This window comes from Hippocampus zosterae, chromosome 8 (assembly GCF_025434085.1).
Source record: "Hippocampus zosterae strain Florida chromosome 8, ASM2543408v3, whole genome shotgun sequence".
NCBI classification, from domain to species: Eukaryota; Metazoa; Chordata; class Actinopteri; order Syngnathiformes; family Syngnathidae; genus Hippocampus; species Hippocampus zosterae.
Genome location: NC_067458.1, coordinates 5816195 through 5837262, shown reverse-complemented (window position 1 = coordinate 5837262; position 21068 = coordinate 5816195). Strand labels below are relative to the sequence as shown.

At 42.3% G+C, this 21068-nt stretch overlaps 1 protein-coding gene across 1 annotated transcript in view; it reads right to left on the bottom strand.

Annotated features, from left to right (window-relative positions):
* Positions 1-1716: 1716 nt before the first annotated feature.
* The window catches only part of syde2 (synapse defective 1, Rho GTPase, homolog 2 (C. elegans)), a 47205-nt gene continuing 27853 nt past the window's right edge, over positions 1717-21068 (bottom strand). The window contains exons 6-8 of the mRNA XM_052073294.1: positions 12726-12907; positions 12358-12589; positions 1717-5644 (exon numbers count right to left, since the gene is read on the bottom strand). Coding sequence (XP_051929254.1) covers positions 4929-5644; positions 12358-12589; positions 12726-12907 — 1130 coding nt within the window. The 3' untranslated portion in view covers positions 1717-4928. The remainder of the gene's footprint in view (positions 5645-12357; positions 12590-12725; positions 12908-21068) is intronic.

Here is a 21068-nt window from a genome sequence, read left to right as displayed (position 1 = left end):
GGGGGGAGCTTCAGACGCACTGCTGCAGGACCGAGCACCTTCTGGATCATATAGGGCCCAACAAACTGGGGGTTGAGTTTTTTGTCACCCGACTGAGGAGGAAGATCCTTGGATGACAGCCACACCTGGCAGGCTTATTCGCGGCCACACAACGAAGGGCGGACTCCACGCTCAGGTTCATCCTCTCAGTCTGTCCGTTAGTCTGGGGATGATATCCTGAGGAGAGACTAACAGAAGCGCCTAACCCCTTGCAAAATGCCTGCCATACACGGGAGACAGGCGGCCCGGTAGTCCAGTGGTTAGCACGTCGGCTTCACAGTGCAGAGGTACCGGGTTCGATTCCAGCTCCGGCCTCCCTGTGTGGAGTTTGCATGTTCTCCCCGGGCTTGCGTGTGTTTTCTCCGGGTGCTCCGGTTTCCTCCCACATTCCAAAAACATGCATGGCAGGCTGATTGGACGCTCTAAATTGTCCCTAGGTGTGAGTGTGGGTGTGGATGGTTGTTCGTCTCTGTGTGCCCTGCGATTGGCTGGCAACTGATTCAGGGTGTCCCCCGCCTACTGCCCGAAGACAGCTGGGATAGGCTCCAGCACCCCCCGCGACCCTAGTGAGGATCAAGCGGTTCGGAAAATGGATGGATGGATGGATACACGGGAGACGAATTGGGGGTCCTCGATCGAGACAACATCCTTGGGAAGACCATGCAGGCGGAACACATGGGCCATGAGAAGTTCCGCAGTTTCGGAGGCGTTCTACATAACATACACATTTTTCACAACTGTTTGAAAACATTTTTTTCCCTTCTGGCAAGCATTCTAAGTAGCAAATAAAGGTCTGATTTTGGTGAGAACTTGACCAAAACGGATTAATTCAATTCCACACACACCGGCACCCACTACGATGTCTCGAGTCACGGAAAGGATTATTTGAAACTTTGGGGGTTCCACTGTAAAACCTCAAACAGATACGTTAAAAAAAATAGACAACAAAGTTTGAGTGCATAGATTTTCCAATCCCACCGAGATTATTCTAGTCCATATTTCAAATCCTGTTCATTTTAAGATGTCACGTAATTGTCTCCGAGGCTGCAGAAATTCCCGTTTATCAGCATATTATAAATAATGTCTTTGTGGACAGGTGAATACATCCTGTGCTGTAAAACTTGAAATTCATGGCTGTTCGAGGCAGACTTGAGAGGTGATATGAGCTGTCAACAGATTCGAACAAGGTTAAAAACCATTACGTTGCCGAAAAGCCTCCGGCGTGTAACTTGTCATGCTAACAGCCATGAGAGATTAGAACACCTCACTGCAGATAGTCGGCCATACTGGCTGATTTAACGACTTTTTTTAAAAACCACTCCAGTTATGAATGAAATACTATTAGGTGTAGTTCACAATTGTTTAGTCGATATGCATCCAGATTTATACAAATGTTGTTGTTCCTAAACATCTAGTTTTTTTTTAAAGAGGTGCAGTCATCTGTGAGTGAAAAACGCAAGAGTAATACAGCTGCATCCTGGGAATGTCCCTGAAGCTGTAAAACAATTTGGGGAGATTCCCAGAAGTCGGCAAGGGCAATTTCTCAATGTGTTAATCTACACATACAAGGCTGGAAAGAGATGACGAAAACAGCACGAATCTTGATCAAGTCCTTAAATTGACTTTTTTTCCCCCATTTACATGCAACAATGACATCCAGATTTAGCACACCACACATTAAATAATATACTTTATTATGATCGTACATGACTCAGGATGATTGCAAAGTCATATTATTCATGAAATTCATTCGGGGATGCTTTTCTTGTAGCATTTTCTCTCCAGAGGACAAGGTGATTTGAAACTACAACTGCATCGTGATCCAGACTGTATGCTATATTGAGAATGGAGCCAGCAGATGCCAATAAAAAAAGTCAACACCGAAAGCAGTCTGGAGTTACACGGGCTGAAACGATATTGAATTTTGAGGGTTTTGTTTGGGTTAGTTGCACTTGCCTTCTATTTGTGTTTGTTGCCCTTGGAATACGATCAGGCCAGCAGCCACTATTGCAAATCAATATCATATTGCCATCAATTATTTAGGACACTCGTTCTCTGATCAAGAATTCATTATTGCGGTCATCGTAAAGGAAGAAATGTGCGGGAGCAGTTGCTTTGGATAGTCATGTGAGTGAAATTACAATTAGGATGAATGAACTGAAACTCATGATGACTATTGTGTATGTACGGCAGTAGATGTATGGGCGGGCGGTCCTCTGGAGAAAAACTGAAGCGATAGTCATGTCTACTGTGAAACGTGGTGACAAACAAATAGGCTTAACATTAGAAAAAAAAGTATTTTTACACATAAATACTGAATACAAAGGCAGAGGAGGAACGACCTTATTTTATGTCAGTAAAGCTTTTGACCATGCAACGTTCAGTACCTTAAAAAAAAAAAAAAAACGCAGCTCAGTCCGCCGGAGACGATATCAACTATTTACACACGATGACAAAAATGAAATAAAAATAACAACAGCTTGATCATACATCGTACAGCTTAAGTTTCACGTACCATTCGTCCAGCACATCAAAATGTGTTCGGCTAGCTTGAAGGGGAGAAAAGCAACTACCGTACTTCTAGAAGTCAACACTACGAGGTCAGAAGCATTTAAATACATCATGGGAATAAACACACGCATACAAATAATATACTCTGAATACATTTATATTATTATATACAAATCCATATTGGTTAAATACTGACTCATGTATTCTCATTTCATCACTGGATAACACAAAACATCCATAGTCTACTTTGGCAGCGGAGTTCTTTCACATTTAGCTGCGTCTCTTTCACCGTTATGCCAGCGAGCTGAGAGAAGACGAAGCACGACCGATAAAGAATAGTTTGCCATTCAGATATTACATATCTCAAGATGCGCAATCACGTCTTGTTACAGAGACTTGGATGCTGACACAATTGTTGGACTTCTACACAGTCACACCAAAATCATTTGGGCTGAATTGTGCACAATAATACTTAATAATAATAATAATAAGACTTTCTCAGGATTTAATTTTAGTATGATTTTTTTTGGGGGGGGGGACAAAAGTCTGAGATAGATATATATATTTTTTTTAATGAAGAGATTAGTTGCAGGGATTTGTGATCAAGCAAGAGCTGCATTGCCATACTACTTTGTTGTCATGAGGCAATAATGAGTGTGCTAAGAAGATAAGAATTCAGAGATGATGATGGTATTGGAAATACCTGAACATCTTCCCATTAAGCTCATGTTGAGAAAAAGATCTATTAACATAACTGCCTCCAGTTGTCATGGAGGGATCACTTGTCATATAAAACATAGCTTTGGATTACAATTTTAGCAACACTGCTTCTGTTGTAGCAACCGTATCGTACTTTCCGCACTATAAGGCGCACCTAAAAGCATTAAATTTTCTCAAAAGCCGACAGCGTGCCCTATAATCCAATGCGTATCTCTATATTTTCCCCATTCGGTTTGTTTCCCTGTTAGTGTTTCTATGCCATTTAGTGGTCATTAATAGCAAGAACCAATTGTAACCTAAAAGCGTTCTGCCCGACACTAATTGACGTGCATTCGCCAACACACAGACAATTGCTTTGTAAGCTCTGTGCAACTATGATGAAACAAAGATAATACCATGAGCAGAGTTAACTACTGACTTAACAAAGGAAGAAGCAAGACTTCGAAGGATATTTTGCCCATGGGGATGTGAAGCTCACAAGGTTTGTGTGACTTTTCGTTATGTTTCATGACGATATTTGTGATCAGTTCTCATTGCGACCGCTGCAGCGGTTGTGAAGAAAACTGATAATGACAATTAGAACCACAAGTTGCTTTGCAAGTGCATTAGCGTGATACAGGTCGGAGTGTAAATCGCAGTGAAGCCTTGGTTGGAGAACAGAACACTCCTGTCATTGATGTTTGCTTAAAAAGGCAATAATACAAATGATGGCGTGTCATACATTCTGTACAACCCACTTAGGGATGCATTTGGCGGAAATACTTTTATAACAAATGAATGTATAGTGGCTTTGGTTGTTGAGATTTCATTCACTGATGTTTTTTGACACCCTTAGTTTACGTAGGCAAGTGCAGTTTTCAAAGCATGGATCACTTCATGACTGGTAAGCTTCCCAAACATAAACCATAATCCTTTTCTGACCAATTCAAGGAACAGGCAAGAAGATTGGTTTACTAATACACGTCTTCAATGGGTAAAATGATGAGGCAGGGTTTTCTCTTCTGATTATTGATTTGTTCAGCACATTTTTTGAAAGAACCCAATTGCCAATTTTGGTTGGAAAGAACTACTTCATGAAAGTTCTGACGCTTCTTGAAATTCTTTCCCCGATGTGGAAATGCCCCATGACAAATGTTGCTTCATAAGCCTTCCAGGAAAAATAAATGTGGGAGCACAGAGGTGTTTTCATTTGAAACTAAGACATCTTATAAAACGGGAGGTGTGAGCAAAATCCTGTCAGCAACTGTGTATATTACATTACTTTTGTGGAGTCAGGCACCGAAATGCAAATGTGTACAGCAAACGTAGTGGAAAAGCATCCAAGTCTTCGTAGCATACAGAGGGGATGGAGGGTGTTTTAGAGTGGATTTTGCATGCGGTGAACCACCTTCACACAATTAAGGCACCTTTTAAACCCTTGAGGGGTCAATGGGTTCTTCTCATAAGAAGAAAAGCAACGAGGCGGAACATGAAACTGGAGCTGAAAGGGCAAACACCAAGACGAAGAACACGGTGAGAAAACAAGAAACGCATGAAGGAATGTCTGTGGGAAAGAAGTGCCCTGTTAAATTTATAAAGATCTGTCCCACTTCTGACGATGATGTCATGTCACGAACCTCAAATAGTTGAGATCTCTCCTCATGTGCTCGTGGGAGGAGTTAGTAGCCGACGTTAAGTTTGTTCTTATTGAGTTCTCTTTCGAGGTTCCCTATTAGTGTGTCGATGCTCTCCTGAAGGTCTCTCAGGTTGACCCTGTTGCTCAGCACAGGGCTGATGTCCTGATGGATCTTCATGTAAGCCTGGTACGCGTGCTCCTTCTGCAGCCGCGGAGGCAAGATGTGCTCACACATACTTTCCTTCTCCTCCACTTCCTCCTCCGACCGGTGCCTGTTTCTGGAACTGTAGCTCTCGTCATGCTTTGCATCCTCCGCCAACACATTGTCTTTGTCTTTATCGTCTGGCTGCTGCTGCTCCTCCACCGCCGCCGCCAACTCGCACACAGTCTGCACCTGCTCAGCAGGACCTGGCAAAAGGCTCATAACCTCCTGCACGGCGGCTTCTGCATCATCAGGCTTTTCAAGGCCCTCCTCTACGTCTGTATCCTCCGAGGGCACATCGTCGTAGTCGGCCTCCTCTTTGTTGTGAGGGAGCAGAAGCATCTCGGAGGGGAAGTAGCTCTTGCCACAGCCGCTCCAGTCGCCCGCGTAGCGGTTGCTCGGGCTGTCCAGGCGTCCAAGTTTGGGTCGCAGAACACCCGCCATCTCCGCTTCAGTGAGGTTCAACACCTGTGGACGCTCTTTTCTCCGCCGTAGGGGAGGGGCCGTGAGTGAGTCAGGCCCTACGGGGGAGGATGGCTGATTACGAGGGTCCACAACTGGAGAGGACGAAGAGAAAAAGTAGTTTTTAATCCATCAGGGAGGGAGCAATTGATGCAAATATGCACTCACCAGGCACAATTGTTGGACTTTTTAGGTAAATTTGGGGAATATACTAGGGTATTAAAAAACAAAAAAACTCTGCAAATATATTAATGCTCTGTTGTGATTGACACGTTGGAAAAGACGCTGTCATTTTATGACGTTACCTTGTTTATAATTGTGGCTGTAGTGCATACCTCAACTAACTTAATAAAAATGTCATCATGATTTGGATTTGACTTCTCATGATCATGAAAACATTGTAGTAAAATAAAAAACGCTTCACATGCCAAACAGCATGGTGGGTTTGCAAGTTCCGATGATGAAAGCATCCTGCATGTTGAATGTTATTCTGCCCTCTGTGAATGTGTGACACCCCACCCAACAAATGTGGGTGGGGAGGAAACCCGAGTACCCGGAGAAAACCCATACAAGAACATGCAAACTCCACACAGGGAGGCCGGAGCTGGAATTGAACCCGGTACTTTTCACTGTGAGGTCGACGTGCAAACCACCGGACCATCGGGCCGCCTCATAATAAAATTAATAAATAAATAAAAATGACCCTCCCCACCCCCACTATGCTCATGACTGAAGAGAAAAGTGTAATTAAAAGTAAGCTTATGAATGTCTAAAACTAAAATAGACGATTATGCAATACTGTATACAGCGACATGCAATGCTCATATGAACACATGCTGAAATCACACCACAGCACTCCATGACTAACACATTTCCACTGTTTGTTATGACTGCTGTGCTGACTCTGCTTCAATTAAATGTCCTGATATCTGGTTAGATATTGCAAAAGAATCAAGTAACTTCTGCTCTACAAAAACAATCAGCGAACACTCCAGCACAAACCAGCGTGGTGTTGTTACCTGTCTGTCTTTGTCTACCTCTAATTGTTGCACCCGCATGCCCTCCCACACTGGATTGGGGGGAAAAACATGACAAGTGTTAGGGCTTCAACATGTATAAAACATCCTAGCGATACCAAGTGCAAAAGCTGCATGCATGCCTTGTGGCTGCTACCCTTTGGTGACATTGCACTTTCATTCAATCAATGAATTAGCTGAGTGATAAAATGGAGCTCCAAAGACAATATGTCCTTGTGCTCTTTCTGTGCCCGCTCTACAAAATCATCCACCTCTTTCTGTCATTATTATACAATGTGCTCCAGTCCCCTAACACAGTAAAATTGATGCTGTTTACATTGACAATATGCGAAATCATATTGCACGCGACCCCCCGCGCCTTTCCACATCCCGCAGGAAGGTGTGATCGGGTGTCCTTGTAAGGCATGCAAACTGTCTAAGATGTGGTGGCTGAATAGATCGTAGAATAATTGTGAAACATGAGGCGAGTTTTTAGGAGCTAAGGTCGGGTCTGTAATGCTTTTAATATGAGTGCAAGGATATAATGTCATCTTCTAGAAAATACAAAAAGGAGATGCTGCTCGGCTTTTAAACAAGTTGGACTGAAAATGCTATTGGTTATATCTATATATCTATTAGTGTTATTAATTCTGCTCGGAGAAAGGTTCTTGGGAGCATTTTACCCCATTTCGCTTCAATCTGCTGAGGGCACATCCACTCACTGGAGATGTTACCTGAAAAATCTAATATCAATAAATCTCAATAAAAGCAAGCAGAAATTGTTGGGAGTCAGGGGGAGGGGGGGATGCACAAATGCATGTGGCGCAAACTCGTCTATGATGCATGAATAATGTTTGACAAAACAATCATTTTTCAATCAAGCAACTGCTGGCATTAGCTTCTTTGGACGAGTCCACATGTCGACTTTGCTGCTCCGCAAACAGACGTGAGCAGTTTTACTTCCAGTTACAAGTTTCTTCCAAAACGCAAAGTAATTCACTGGTTACTTGCATTTAAAAGTAATTTTTCTAATCAATATTACCGTCTTTGTGGACTGGTGCCAGCAGAATCTCCTCCAGATCAACCCTAGGAAAACTAAGGAGTTGGTTGTGGATTTCTGCAGGAAACAGTCCTCACCAGCACCGATGAACATCCAGGGTATGGACATAGAGAGGGTGACCTCCTACAAGTACCTTGGTGTTCTTCTGAACAACAAACTGGACTGGTCTACAAATACGGACACCCTGATTAGGAAAGGACAGAGTCGACTCTTCCTACTCGGGAAACTGAGGTCTTTTGGGGTTCAGGGGTCGCTCCTTAAGACTTTCTATAACTCGGTGGTGGCCTCGGCCATCCATTATGGCATTGTCTACTGGTCAGGCAGCATCTCAGCCCGGGACAGAAAGAAACTGGAGCGACTGGTCAGGAAGGCCAGTTCTGTCCTGGGCTTATCCCTTGACACTCTGGAGGAACAGAAGGATGCAAACTAAGCTAAAAGCTATGATGGCCAGTCCCTCCCACCCCCTCCAGCCCGCCCTGACAGCACTTGGTAGCTCCTTCAGCCAGAGACTGTTACACCCGCGCTGCAAGAAGGAGAGATACCGACGCTCGTTTCGACCGACTGCTGTCAGGCTGCTGAATAAAAATAACAATAATAATAATAATAATTAAATGATGTGAAAGACAATTGTAAATAGCACTGCGATTTATCCATTTTGTGTTTATATTGCACTTAATTGAACGGTGTTTGGTTTTTTTTCTTCTTTCTTCTTTCTACCTACATTCTTGCTGCTGGAGGCTGTCAATTTCCCCAGTGTGGGACAAATAAAGGATATTTTATCTTATCTTGTCTATGTTGTGTGAAAATGTACTTCTTACTTTTAAGTTGTTTCCTAGAAGTAAATCACAGTTTAATTGATTTCATGTTTTCAGCATTTTAAATGGAAAACAGAATTTGCATCCATAGCTGGAAAAGTTAACTTGTGGATCTTTAAAGCAATAATGTGGGACAGGGGTCACCAACGTGATGCCCATGGGCAAGCCACATGAGTGGTCCACAGGCCTGCTCTAAAAATAGCTCACCAGTGATGGGACATTGTGATTTTCATAATTCATAACCATTATATAAAGCTCATTAGTTGTGTTCAGCCCCCTGCTGTTTCTCCTCCTCAAACTGGACCTTGTAGGCGGGGTACCCCAATAGGTTAATGTTCCCCTTGAGGAAGACCAGCTTGACAAACTGGCACTGGCCAGGGTGGTCCTCTTTGGCCGGAGGATGTCGCCGGTTGTGGAAAATACCCTCTCCACAGCAGCGGAGCTTTGGTCTGGGGTGTCTGCTCACGCCTCCCTGTGCTCAGCCGCCACTTTCGATTGCAGTTCAAATGGTTGGTTGAACAGTGGACCGTTTGAAGCGTTACAAGGCAATTTTTGTCCTTTGCCCATTTTGTCCGAGTCAGTTGAAGTGAAATATTGGATGCTGAGAGGCATAGAATACAGCCAGCTTTCTTAACCGGCTGGATTGAATTGTTTACAACTGTTGAAGTGTCAACTAAGGTAGCATTTAGCTGCTAACACAACTACCATTGGTCCCCAGACTGATTGGCAAAGTGTAAACTCTGTTGGATGAAGGACGAGTGGTCTTCCTCTTATCCGCTTGAAGCTAAGTTAAGTCACGCCCTTGCGCATACAAACACGGTGACCACAGACGAGACATGCGGTACTACTCCCACTCGCTACTCAAACAGTGTTTCATAATCATTTTGGGGCAGTGACAATGTCTGAGCACAAGAGCGCAAGCTGTCAAAATGAGGGCTTTGGTAGACTGTATCTAGTCGGTAGGTTTAGAATTCCGGGAGTCCTAGTTGCACTACTCCAGCATTTATTTCAATTAATCATTAAAAAAAAAAACATTCAAGCAATACGTTTTTCCTCAGGGTTTTGGAATTGTCGATGAAAGTTTCAGTGAGCTCCCTATGTGGACTGAATGGATTTGAAACAAGAGCAGGTAATAGCTCGCAGCAACATAGTGGAAAAAAAACCCCAAAAGGATGAACAAGTTCATTTTTGAAACTGTGAACTTGGTTGAAAATTTTGAATTATGAACTATGAACGGAACTAATTCATTTTAAAATGAAAATTTAAATGGTTCGCTTAAACAAATATAAAGAACTTTCCCAACATTAATATTCCATAATGCTATTAATTATGACTGCTTTTCATGGTTTTAAATGACAGTGGATTATTTTGCAAGCTAATCACCTCGACACACTCAACGCGACAACATCACAGAAGCAGTTCCGGAAAGAGTACATTCATCCATCCATTTTCTGATCCGCTTTATCCTCACAAGGGGGATGCTGGAGCCGATCCCAGCCGTCATCGGGCAGTTGGCGAGGGACACCCTGAACCGGTTGCCAGCCAATCGCAGGGCACACAAAGACGAACAACCATCCGTGCTCACACTCGCATCTAGAGACAATTTACAGTGTCCAATCAGCCTATCATGCATGTTTTTGGAACATGGGAGGAAATCGGAATACCTGGAGAAAGTCCATGCAGGCTTAGGGAGAATATGCAAATTGCACACAGGGAGGCCGGAGCCGGAATCAAACCTGGTACCTCTGCACTGTGAGGTCAACATGCTAACCACTGGACCAGCAGTTATGAAATAAAACTAACTTCGCCTTCATAGAGGCGCTCACAACAAAGCTTATGTCACTTCACGAGAGAAACGCATCATCCATAAAATACAAAAAGGCATGACATGTCTTGCCACATTACACAATGCCACACTTTGCACAGGAGCGATTAAGACTGAAAAGAAAGAATTTTGAGTTGAGACAACAGGGGACGAGTGCCGTGAATAAAGCCATCTCTGCAGTGCCTCTCTGTCCCCCTGCTGTTCGTTTGGCGATCGGCTCCCATCATCACTGGCAATGGATGACAAGAAAGCAAGTCCGGCCGGCTATGGTGCGACATCCGCTCACGGATTTATACAGAATAAAGCATCCCCTGCATCTCGCCAATATGTAACAAACTGGTTCTCAAAGGTGGCGCTGCTGCGAAGTTAAGCTTTTCGGCGAGTTTGGCGCGTGTCACAACAAAAGACTAACAGAGGTTCTGGGACGCAACTGTGTAATGATCCGTGATTTCCGGACTACAAACATCACCGGATTAAAAGTTACAACAGCTAATCTTAGACATTCAAATTTACATATCTTAGCCGCTTTTGACTAATAGCTGTGGGTGTCACACATTATTACAGGACATGGCGTATGAATAAACCCAGGAGTAGACGCTCTCCCTAAAACAATAATGCCGATCACCACTTCAGTTAAACAGCATCACAGAACCTTTCTAAGACATTTGTTGTCATGTGAGGCAAATTTGTAGATGATTTTAGACAGGGGTCGCAACGCAGAGATGGCTGTGTTAATTGCACTTGTTCTCTGTTGGTAGAGAACAAGTGCAAAATTTATTTATATACTCCAATCTGCTAAACACAAACGTTTCGGCATTTCTTTCACACTTTCTCTCTCTCTCTCTCTCTCTCTCTCTCTCTTGTCTTGCTGCAAGCCATGCAGTCGTCTCCTCCCGCAACTGTAAATCATGTTGTTCCAACCACAAACAACTGATGAGCATTCAGAATGAGGATGGGCACTTTCATTGATCAACTGTGACATGCTCGGTAATTTCAGTGGTCAGATGTGACAAGACTGGGTCAATCTTTTGACGGCTCAACGTGCGTCAGTAAGAACTGTGAATAAACTGCATTAAAAGCCGCAGGATTGAAGGGTTGGGAAAAAAAGTAGCGACTTATAACTTGAAAAATACGGTAGCTGCGTTCGGCATTAGTGCGTGTGTGTGTGTGTGGGGGGGGGGGGGGGTGAGCGTCAACCTGTATTTAAGATAAAAGTTTTTTTTAAATCAATCAATATGATTGCTTTGCAAATATCTAACCCATGTTATCTGTGGACACCCGCAGATATGAATATGCAGCGACAAGCGTATTATAAATTTGCTTTTATGGCTATCCTCACAAGGGTCGTGGACATGCTGGAGCCTATCCCAGCTGTCTTCGGGCAGTAGGCGGGGGAACACCCTGAACTAGTTGTCAGTCAATCGCAGGGCAAACACAGACAAACAACCATCAACGCTCACACTCACACCTCAGGACAATTTAGAGTCTTCCATTAACATGCCGTGGATGTTTTTGGAAAAGCCACACAGGCACAGGGAGAACATGCAAACTCTACACAGGAAGGCAGCAGCCGAAATAAATAAAACCCTGCACCTCTGCACTATGAGACAGATGTGCTAACCAGTCGACCTCCGTGCCGTCCTCTCTCTCTCTCTCTCTCTCTCTCTCTCTCTCTCTCTCTCTCTCTCTCTCTCTCTCTCTCTCTCTCTCTCTCTCTCTCTCTCTCTCTCTCTCTCTCTCTCTCTCTCTCTCTCTCTCTCTCTCTCTCTCTCTCTCTCTCTCTCTCTCTCTCTCTCTCTCTCTCTCTCTCTCTCTCTCTCTCTCTCTCTCTCTCTCTCTCTCTCTCTCTCTCTCTCTCTCTCTCTCTCTCTCTCTCTCTCTCTATATATATATATATATAAGATTCATCGGTAAAAGGAAATAGCCTTTGGAAGAACATCTGGGCTCCATCACCAGTCTTGTTCAAGTGTGCGAATACATTCAAAGTGTGCGAGATGGGTAAATTGTAAGACTTTCACCCGTTGCAGGAGGGTCTGGAACATATCCCCGCAATAAACCATTTCACTATATTTGTACATGATTAAATAATTACCTGGCCAGAGCTGCAGCAAGTAGTGCAAGACTTCAATGTGCTTTTTGAAGTGCAGCGCACTGGCGAGTTCCTCTGAGTCGATGAAGACTCGGTTGGTGTGACAGGAGGCCTCCTGACGCTGGCTGAGCAACACAGGGCCAAAACACACTGCCAGGTTCTGACATGTCATCTTGTTCACTTCCTGGTGGGAGGCCACCAACTTGAGGTGGTCAAGAAGCTTCCGCAATGTCATCTGCGGACGAGAACAACACAGCTCCTTCTTATGATTCTCTACTGCAGGGGTTCCACTGGTGCAGGTAGCACGTAAGTGCTATCATTATTCTCATTCTGATCCCTTTTGAATTTATGTCTCAAAACATGTGCCTCACCCTCTCCACTTCTGGAAGGTTGTCCAACAGGCTGACTGTGTGTTCCGAGTCAGCGTGGTCGTTCTCACAACCTGCTGTTCCCATCTTCAGAGGTCTGGTGGCCATCGAGTCCAATACTGCCTCGTACAGCTGCTTGGTGATCAGAGGGTAGGGTAGCTCTCGTAGGTAGTCCTTTAATACGCCTGTTGGGTGGGGGACAAAGAATGCTTGTGATGTCGTCCGTCAACTTGCAATCATAAGTACTGCTTTGGGTTGCCCAAGAACTTGAACGGTACTTTTATTTTTGACATTTTCCCACAGCGAAAACTCTGCTGACAATTGTTTTTCGCGTGTCAATGGTGGTGCATGTACACCTGTGACTTCAGCCTCCAGCAGCTACAGGAAAATACTGTCTGTCTCCATAAAGCCCCTGAAGTATTGCAGGCACGTCTTTTATCTGAGGCGAAAATGTCTTGATAAGTACTGGAATGATACAGGCTGCTGGCAGTGTGACAGCCCTTTGTGGGAACTGTCTGCTCCCTCTCCCCATCTCTCTCTTTCTGCCCCCCACCCCCATGCATCTCGATCAGTTTTCATACAATCTGAGAAGGCGTACTGGAGCAATGCTTGAAATGTTTGAAATAAGATGGCATTATGATACGCATGCGATGTTGAAGAGGCCTTGGCCAGTGAAGCAACAATCAACTCTTGGTGCAGATCTGATATTCATATACCGTATTTTCCGGACTATAAGTTGCAGTTTTGTTTTTCATACTGTAGTTTGGCTGGGGGGGTGACTTATAGTCAGGAGTGACATTATTATATACTTTCATATGTTATTTTCACATTAAACCGCAAGAGGGCCTGTGTTGATAAATTGCCAATGAGTCCGAACGTAAGTGACGAAGAAGAGTAAGCGCTGTATCTTGTACCTCCGGAGTTGGCAGAGTTGTTTAAAAGTGAAACAAAGGATGAAGATTTCATTGGATTTTGTCATTTGGAGTGGCACTGATGGATTGGTAAACTTGTTAGCATGTTCTTTATGCTACAGTTATCTGAATAAGTCTTAATATGTTACGTGAACATACCACTTTTTCAGTACGTTGTTTATGTGTCATGTAATGTTAGCATATCGTACCACTTTGTCAACCAGTTTATTTTTATTTTAAATTGCCTTTCAAGATGACATGCCTGTTCTTGGTTTTGGGTTTTATCAAGTAAATTTCCCCCAAAATAGGCGATTTATACTCTAGTGTGACTTACAGTATGTTTTTTTCTTTAGTATGCATTTTACGGCTGGTAAAACAAATACTCCAGCGATTTATCATTTGGAAAATACAGTAGCTAGCATGTATCGCACCTGCTCAAAAATTCTGTATCTGTGAAACTCTTGCAGTCCTTACAAACTGAACACATGCTGCCTGAATGGGAGTCAAATGAGTGAATCACTCCGCTGTCAATTACTGCAATCTCAACCAGTGCGTGTTTTAAATCAATCAATCAATTAAAATTAAAGATCAGCAGATCTGTGGGATTACGGTTATCAATACGCATTGCTTGGAATTATTCAATGAGTCAAAAGTCTTTCTGATGATCGAGTGTTGGTCAGCAGTAGCTCATCCAAAAGTACTTGGGTTTTGGAACTGGAAGGTCAGAGGTGAAGTCCCAAAAAGTGCGAAAGAACTTGCAACTAGCCTGCATCTGGACAACTGTTGCGATGCCCCCCTTACTCTGACACCTTCCCTTGCATGTGTGTGTGGTGTTGAACGAAAATACACAGCAGACTCTCTCATCCTTTTTGCATTTGTTCCCAATAAGGTGACTTCAACTCCTTGTTGGCTAATTAGGCTGCTGAAAACAGTACCAAGGTTAGCAATGCTACATTCTCATTATCAACATTACTTAACCTACTTCACTGATTGTTTCGCCTTTTAGCAAAGGAAACGGGTTCACCATTAAGTCACTGACATCCCTCAAGCTGAGTACGTAAAATGAAGGGCACAATTTAACACGCTCACAGCTCTTTTTTTAATCCCAGTAAATCCCATTTTTGCTTTTTATGAGCACCATTCCTCACTGTATTTGTATTTATTCATTCAATTATTCATGAATTAATTATTTTAAATCGGGGACACAAGAAAGAAATGCATGAAATGTATGCTAAAATATCAGCGAGGAATGTGAGTACCGTTGACACATTCAGGTATTTTGCTTTACCTACAAACAGAAAAGCCAGATTAAGTTCTTGTCCTTAGACAGTGAAAGAAAGATCTCGAATGAGCTCAAAGGATCTGATGAGCTTTGCCTTTAATTCCTGCTCACGAACAACAGGTAGACCAAAATAAGCCCACAATGACAGCATCACAAAAGCAGAATGTGTATTTATCTGTTAATTCACTATAGGTCTTAACCACATTAGGGTCATGATTAAACTGTAGGCAATCCCAGCTAACTTCATTTAGATTTATTTGAATTAATGGCCTTTTTAGATAAATTTACATATATATCGGTTTCTGGCAAATCCCACCGGGAAGAGGCCCTGTGGAAAACAAAGGGTGTGCTATACTAAAGAGCCTAAGAACAGCTTGCGATCTCCCCCAAAAATGGGAAATCCGGGTTTTTCTGCTTGCCACCCCCAGGCCCTGAACCCCAAAAAGTGGAAGAGGAGGTATGTATGGATGCACAGATATGTGGATAAATTAATACCCAACTGATAATAAATCAGTTGGATATGCTTTAGACCAGTGGTTCTTAACCTGGGTTCGATCGAACCCCAGGGGTTCGGTGAATCGGTCTCAGGGGTTTGACAGAGCCTCTGCCATGGAGGTTTAGACACAGCCCACTCAACATGTCAATTAGTTATGACACGCCCACTTGGCCATCACTGGCTGCGGATAATCACATTACATTGCTTGTCCAATCAGTGCTGCGGGAAATTGAGTTCCCTCAGTAGTCAGCGTGTGACTGTCGTGATAGTCCGTCGTGTGATTTAAAAAAAATAAAAATAAAACCCAAAACTTTGTAAACACATGCAAAAAACAAAAGTGGTCAGACGAGTATGTACAACATGCATCACGGAACATGATGGGACTCGGCGTGCTATCTGCATGATTTGTCATGCCAAATTGAGCAACTCTTATCTCACACCGGCAAAACAAAAGGAACACTTCTCGAATCATGTTTTTATTTTTCACTAAGGGTTCGGTGGATGTGATGCATCTGAGCTGGTTGGGTTCAGTCCCACTAACAAGGTTAAGAACCAGTTCTTTTGACGCAGGCAAATTTGTTGCTAATTGGTGAATTTCATTACAATACATGGTAAAATTCCCAGACTTGAAAGTCATATTTTACACATATTTCAAATTATTGATTCAAAGCCAAACAGCACCAGACTCCATTTAATTCTGTTATATTTTACCGTAAACCTTATTTCCACTTGAAATATAACTATTTACTAAAATAATAAATAGATAGATAGATAGATAGATAGATAGATAGATAGATAGATAGATAGATAGATAGATAGATAGATAGATAGATAGATAGATAGATAGATAGATAGATAGATAGATAGATAGATAGATAGATAGATAGATAGATAGATAGATAGATAGATAGATAGATAGATAGATAGATAGATAGATAGATAGATAGATAGATAGATAGATAAATAAAAAGTACATTTACTGACAATATAACCACAATAATGGAAATAAAATAAAATAAAAATAAAGGCACAATGTTTCCCTAGGTTTTGCACTGGACATTGCAACATAGATGGAGCAAGTAAGTTAAAAAGAAATTGGTTGGTCAGAAATGTGGTTACGCTTTGACTGCCTGGGTGCTTGGATCTTGGTTTTCGACAGCTCTAGCTTTCGTTCGTTACATCTTTTGGCTTGACAATCCACCAAACACACGAGTGAGAATAAAACCGTCTCGGCAGAGGTAATAAAGACAGTACAAAGTGAGTGACTAGCTATCATCACAGCAATAAAACAAGGACTTTTTACTGATTGAAACTGAAACTCTTTACAATGATAAACAATAACCTCCCCACTCCACTGAGCCCCCCCCCCACACACACACACACTACGCATTCCTGAGGAAGCCAATTGCAGCGTAGAAGAACAACAACACATTCAAACAAGCATACTGTCAAGTTGATGGGAACACTGACAGCTCCAAGTGAGTAAGCCAAATTTGAACAGGGCTCGGGGCAAACATGTACTTTGAACTTCATAAAATGGCCTTCTATGAGCATGTCCCGATGCCTTCGTGAGTGTATACAGGTGAAGTTGTGACATGCTTATATTTTTTTTCCAAGCCTGAATCACATTCTTTAATGCTTCTGTTTTCGGTTATCTACTTCACGTTAGGTTGGAAATGTGGTATGAGGAGAACAGCGATAAGAAGTCATCAACATTCATTCTCCCCTTCGCCTGTGAAGACATACAGATTTCTCAAACAGATTACACGGAAATGCTTTGTGGACATTGTCTGGCTTCCTGTTATCAATCGGGATTCAGGCTGTGAAGATAAAATAATCTTTTGTCATCCCAGGAGTCGAACTGCCTGCTCGTAAATTCCGATCATTTTCAAGTTGTCCGTTCGCAAATCAGTTAATTTGGTGACACGAGTGTACAATCTAAGTGCACTTCAAGGCACCACATGTACTTCAGTGGTTAGAGAACACGGCCACAGAAATAAATCATTAGCCTACGATGAGTCAGTGTGTGTGTGTTTACTTTTGCGTTTCAGGCCTTGTTCGCGCCTGACACACACATAATGCAAGTGCTTAAATATTCTTTCGCTCAACACATACGCACACACAAACACACAAGGTCATGGAATCGGGTGTGAACAGGTGTGTTTCTCTACAGGTGTTTCAATCTTTCAACCAAGGAGAAATATCAGTATTAATCTGCTTGTTCGCAACAAAAGTGAATTCATGAATCGGTGTTTGAATCTGACAACTTAGCTCCCAGAACCATAACTATTCATCCAAATATTACCTTCTGAGCTATTAAATGATTGCATAGTTGTGTAAACAGAGGTTTGGGGAAGGCTATGAAAGAAAATGACCGTGTCCAAGTGCATAATGCAAGGTCTGTGCTTGAATGAGTTTGGAGTGGAACAACTTGACTGAGACCTCGGAACTCAACTCCGTCACAGCCAACAGCCAAACTGGAATCACTAGTCCCTGAGCAGCAGCATGTTAAAAAAAAAAAAAAAACATTTATTTTTTTTAATGCACAACTGAATGAGACAAGCCAGCTTTGTGAAAAGTCGCACTTTGTAAAAATAAAACTCTAATATAATTGAGACGTCATGTATAATTAACGGTAAATGTATCTGTAGTTAATTTTTAAAAGTCATGGAAATTGCGAATTATTTTTGCAATTTTATTTTATTATATTATCTTATAAACGGTTAATTACGAATATTGTTGGAAAATGTAGTAAGGGAAAAAAATGACATTGAAAGAAAAAAGGCAGCAATTAAGCATGCATTGAGATGAAATGATAATCGAATCAAATTCAAGTGTGGCCCTTTGAATTGTACAAAATGACTCAATCACATTGAGAGGAATTTGATGTTCTCGCTCCAACTACCGGCACTCTCACATCTTTTTCCAAAAGAGCGTAAGCAGATTTAGAATGTATACCTACTCCATATGTACTTCTATTTTCACTTCCTGGAAGTGTAATAGGCAGTTGGGCCTTTCTGGTCTTTTTGCAATCATTGAGTCCTATCATCCTCACCGTATTGAGAATCTAACTTCCCACTTAGCTGATGACAGGAGCAAATGCTATCCGTTCAAGACTATTTCAGTATTCTGAAAGTGCCACCAAACACTACAAGGCACAGATTGCAAGGGGGCACAGAGCTACCTTTAACCTCTTGTTTACACAAAGTGGAAGGTCACTCCCCTTGTCAGTGCTGTAGTCAACACCGCGGCTGGAGAACAAACACGGGTTTGTTCTCCACCCTGCTCCCCTCCCTGCAATTCCTCACACCCCCACAGAACTCTTTTGGTTTGGTGGGGTTGGTCTCAGAGGGGATGTGTGTCTTTTCCTTGTCCTGTGACATGTCAAAAGTCCCGATATTGATGCGTTTCCACCATCGCACCAACCGCACTGTGCACTTCAAACATTGGCAGACTGATGTTTTTCTGCTCCAGGTACACTCATCAGAGGCGTAAATCTAGAGGTTTCAAACTTTCTGGGACAACAACGCAAGCCTGGAACACTTTGTAAAGGGGTTGCCTGAATCCCCGGCCTGCTCTGGGTTCAGCTAATCTCCCATGCATGAGCCAAATACCATCTGTGTTTGTTCGCCAACAAAGGAGGCACTTGTTAATGACTTTCCATGTCTTCACTGAAATACTGCTGAGGGTGCGCGGAAAGAAAGGAAGCAGAGTATGGAAAAGATGCGTCAGATGGGGCAAATTAAAGACCACGATTTATCATCAATACCGCTAATAGCTTTTTAGCAACATGACTTAATGGAACACAGACAGCATCATTTGAAGGTTAACTGTTTGAATCAGTTCCTCATCAAGTGATTACATTTCCTGAAAAAGCCTTTGATAGGGTTGCTAGGCTACTTGCTCTGCTTCAAACCCTAATTTGACTAAGTGTGTATGCATTCTTCTCATCTGGAATTTGTATTAAAAAAGGTGCCGGAAAAGCTATAGTTGAAAAATTTACTTCATAAAGCAGTACCAAAATAACGAGATCCGAGTACAATATGGCATGGGAGGAATAGAGTTGTGCGGGATGTACTGTGCTTCTCAACTGAAACCACCATGAATCTGGAGCACTAAAGTCAGCGCTGAAGATAAAACAGATTTGACTTGATTGTCCGCTTGCGCTGAACATGTTGACATTTTTGGTGGTTCTTTGACTGAAATGTGCTTGTGATTTGAAACAATGAACTGCCACACACTGAGCATGTTTTGCAAGCTTTGGATTGAACCATGACCCTCGGCTAATCCTTTTCACTCGCTCTGCTTTTAAATTAGCTGCGTGACAAGCCAGTGCTCACAGTTCATCCCCTTGCTCACTTCTGACTTTCTGTGTAAGTATATGTTCACATTACGTTGAGAATTTTCGATTAGAAGCTATGTATTTTCATTTGTGAAAAAGAGTTGCTAAATTGTAAAATCAAGTGAAGCGATGACATTTGCTTTCCTTCCCCCAGTCGCTGTCCTGTTCCACTCATCCAGGCTCATCTGTAACTCGCTTGGCAGAGCAAATTTAGGCAGCGTGTAAAAACCAACAAGCCACACTGGTGCTGGTCCTTTTTTTCGAACCTGCTCAACTGTTAACTGTGTTTTTTTGCACTGCCATGCAAATGCATGCGGATCAAAGCGGACATGATAGGACAACGCCTATGCAGGGCCTCCTCCTAAAACCAACAGTGGCTCCTAAATGAACAGGGGGTTCCATGTTCTCTTCCTCTTTTTGTTGGCAGAAAATAATAAGTAAGTCACTTTCTTCCAGCCCCCATTTGTCACACCGCAGCAGTCATCACTCCATCCAACTGATGCCTCATTTCGATGTAATTTTATGCAATTTCTTAAGTCACATAGTTGGAGCAGAAAAAAAAAAATCTAACACAAAAACTAACAATCCACCACTAGAATAATAGTGATGTTAATAATAATAATAATAATAATAATAATAATAATAATAATAATAATGTGACTGCCATTGAATGAAGGGCAAAATAGCCTCAATGACAATAAAATACTTAATGGAATAATTTAGGAGATGACAGGTTTTTGTACTTCTTCCACTGATAACGTCGTAAAAAAAAATAAAAAATCTGTCCTGACTGACTTAAATGTGACCGGGAAGGGACAGTTGAGAACATGTAGCAACTACAAACCTGACAAAGAAAGAATGACCAGAATGTACAGCACAGTCCGATAGTGAGAGTGTGTGTGGGCCCTTCCCTCAGGCGCCACTATATACTGGTATGTTGACTCATGGAATGCCTTCACAATAAACATCACACACTCATGGAGAGCCACACGCACATACACTTGCTGACCTATCTGGTGCAAACACACCAGTTTAGACATGTTGGGGCGTTGGAAGTATTTTATTTGTTGCACTGGATCAGTGCGGCAAGGTGTTTCGTTAACAAAGTGCCCACTTAGACTTTTTCAAATAAGTCACCGGTATAGATTTGATGTATATGAATAAAAAATATATATATTTGGTTTGGATGTGTATTATATCAGACGGTTGCATCATATTAAATTGACATATTAATAAAGTTTCATCGGATGTTTGCTTTTGGCAATGTGATTGTTTTCCTTGTATTTTGCAGACAAATATTGCCCAAGAAAATTTT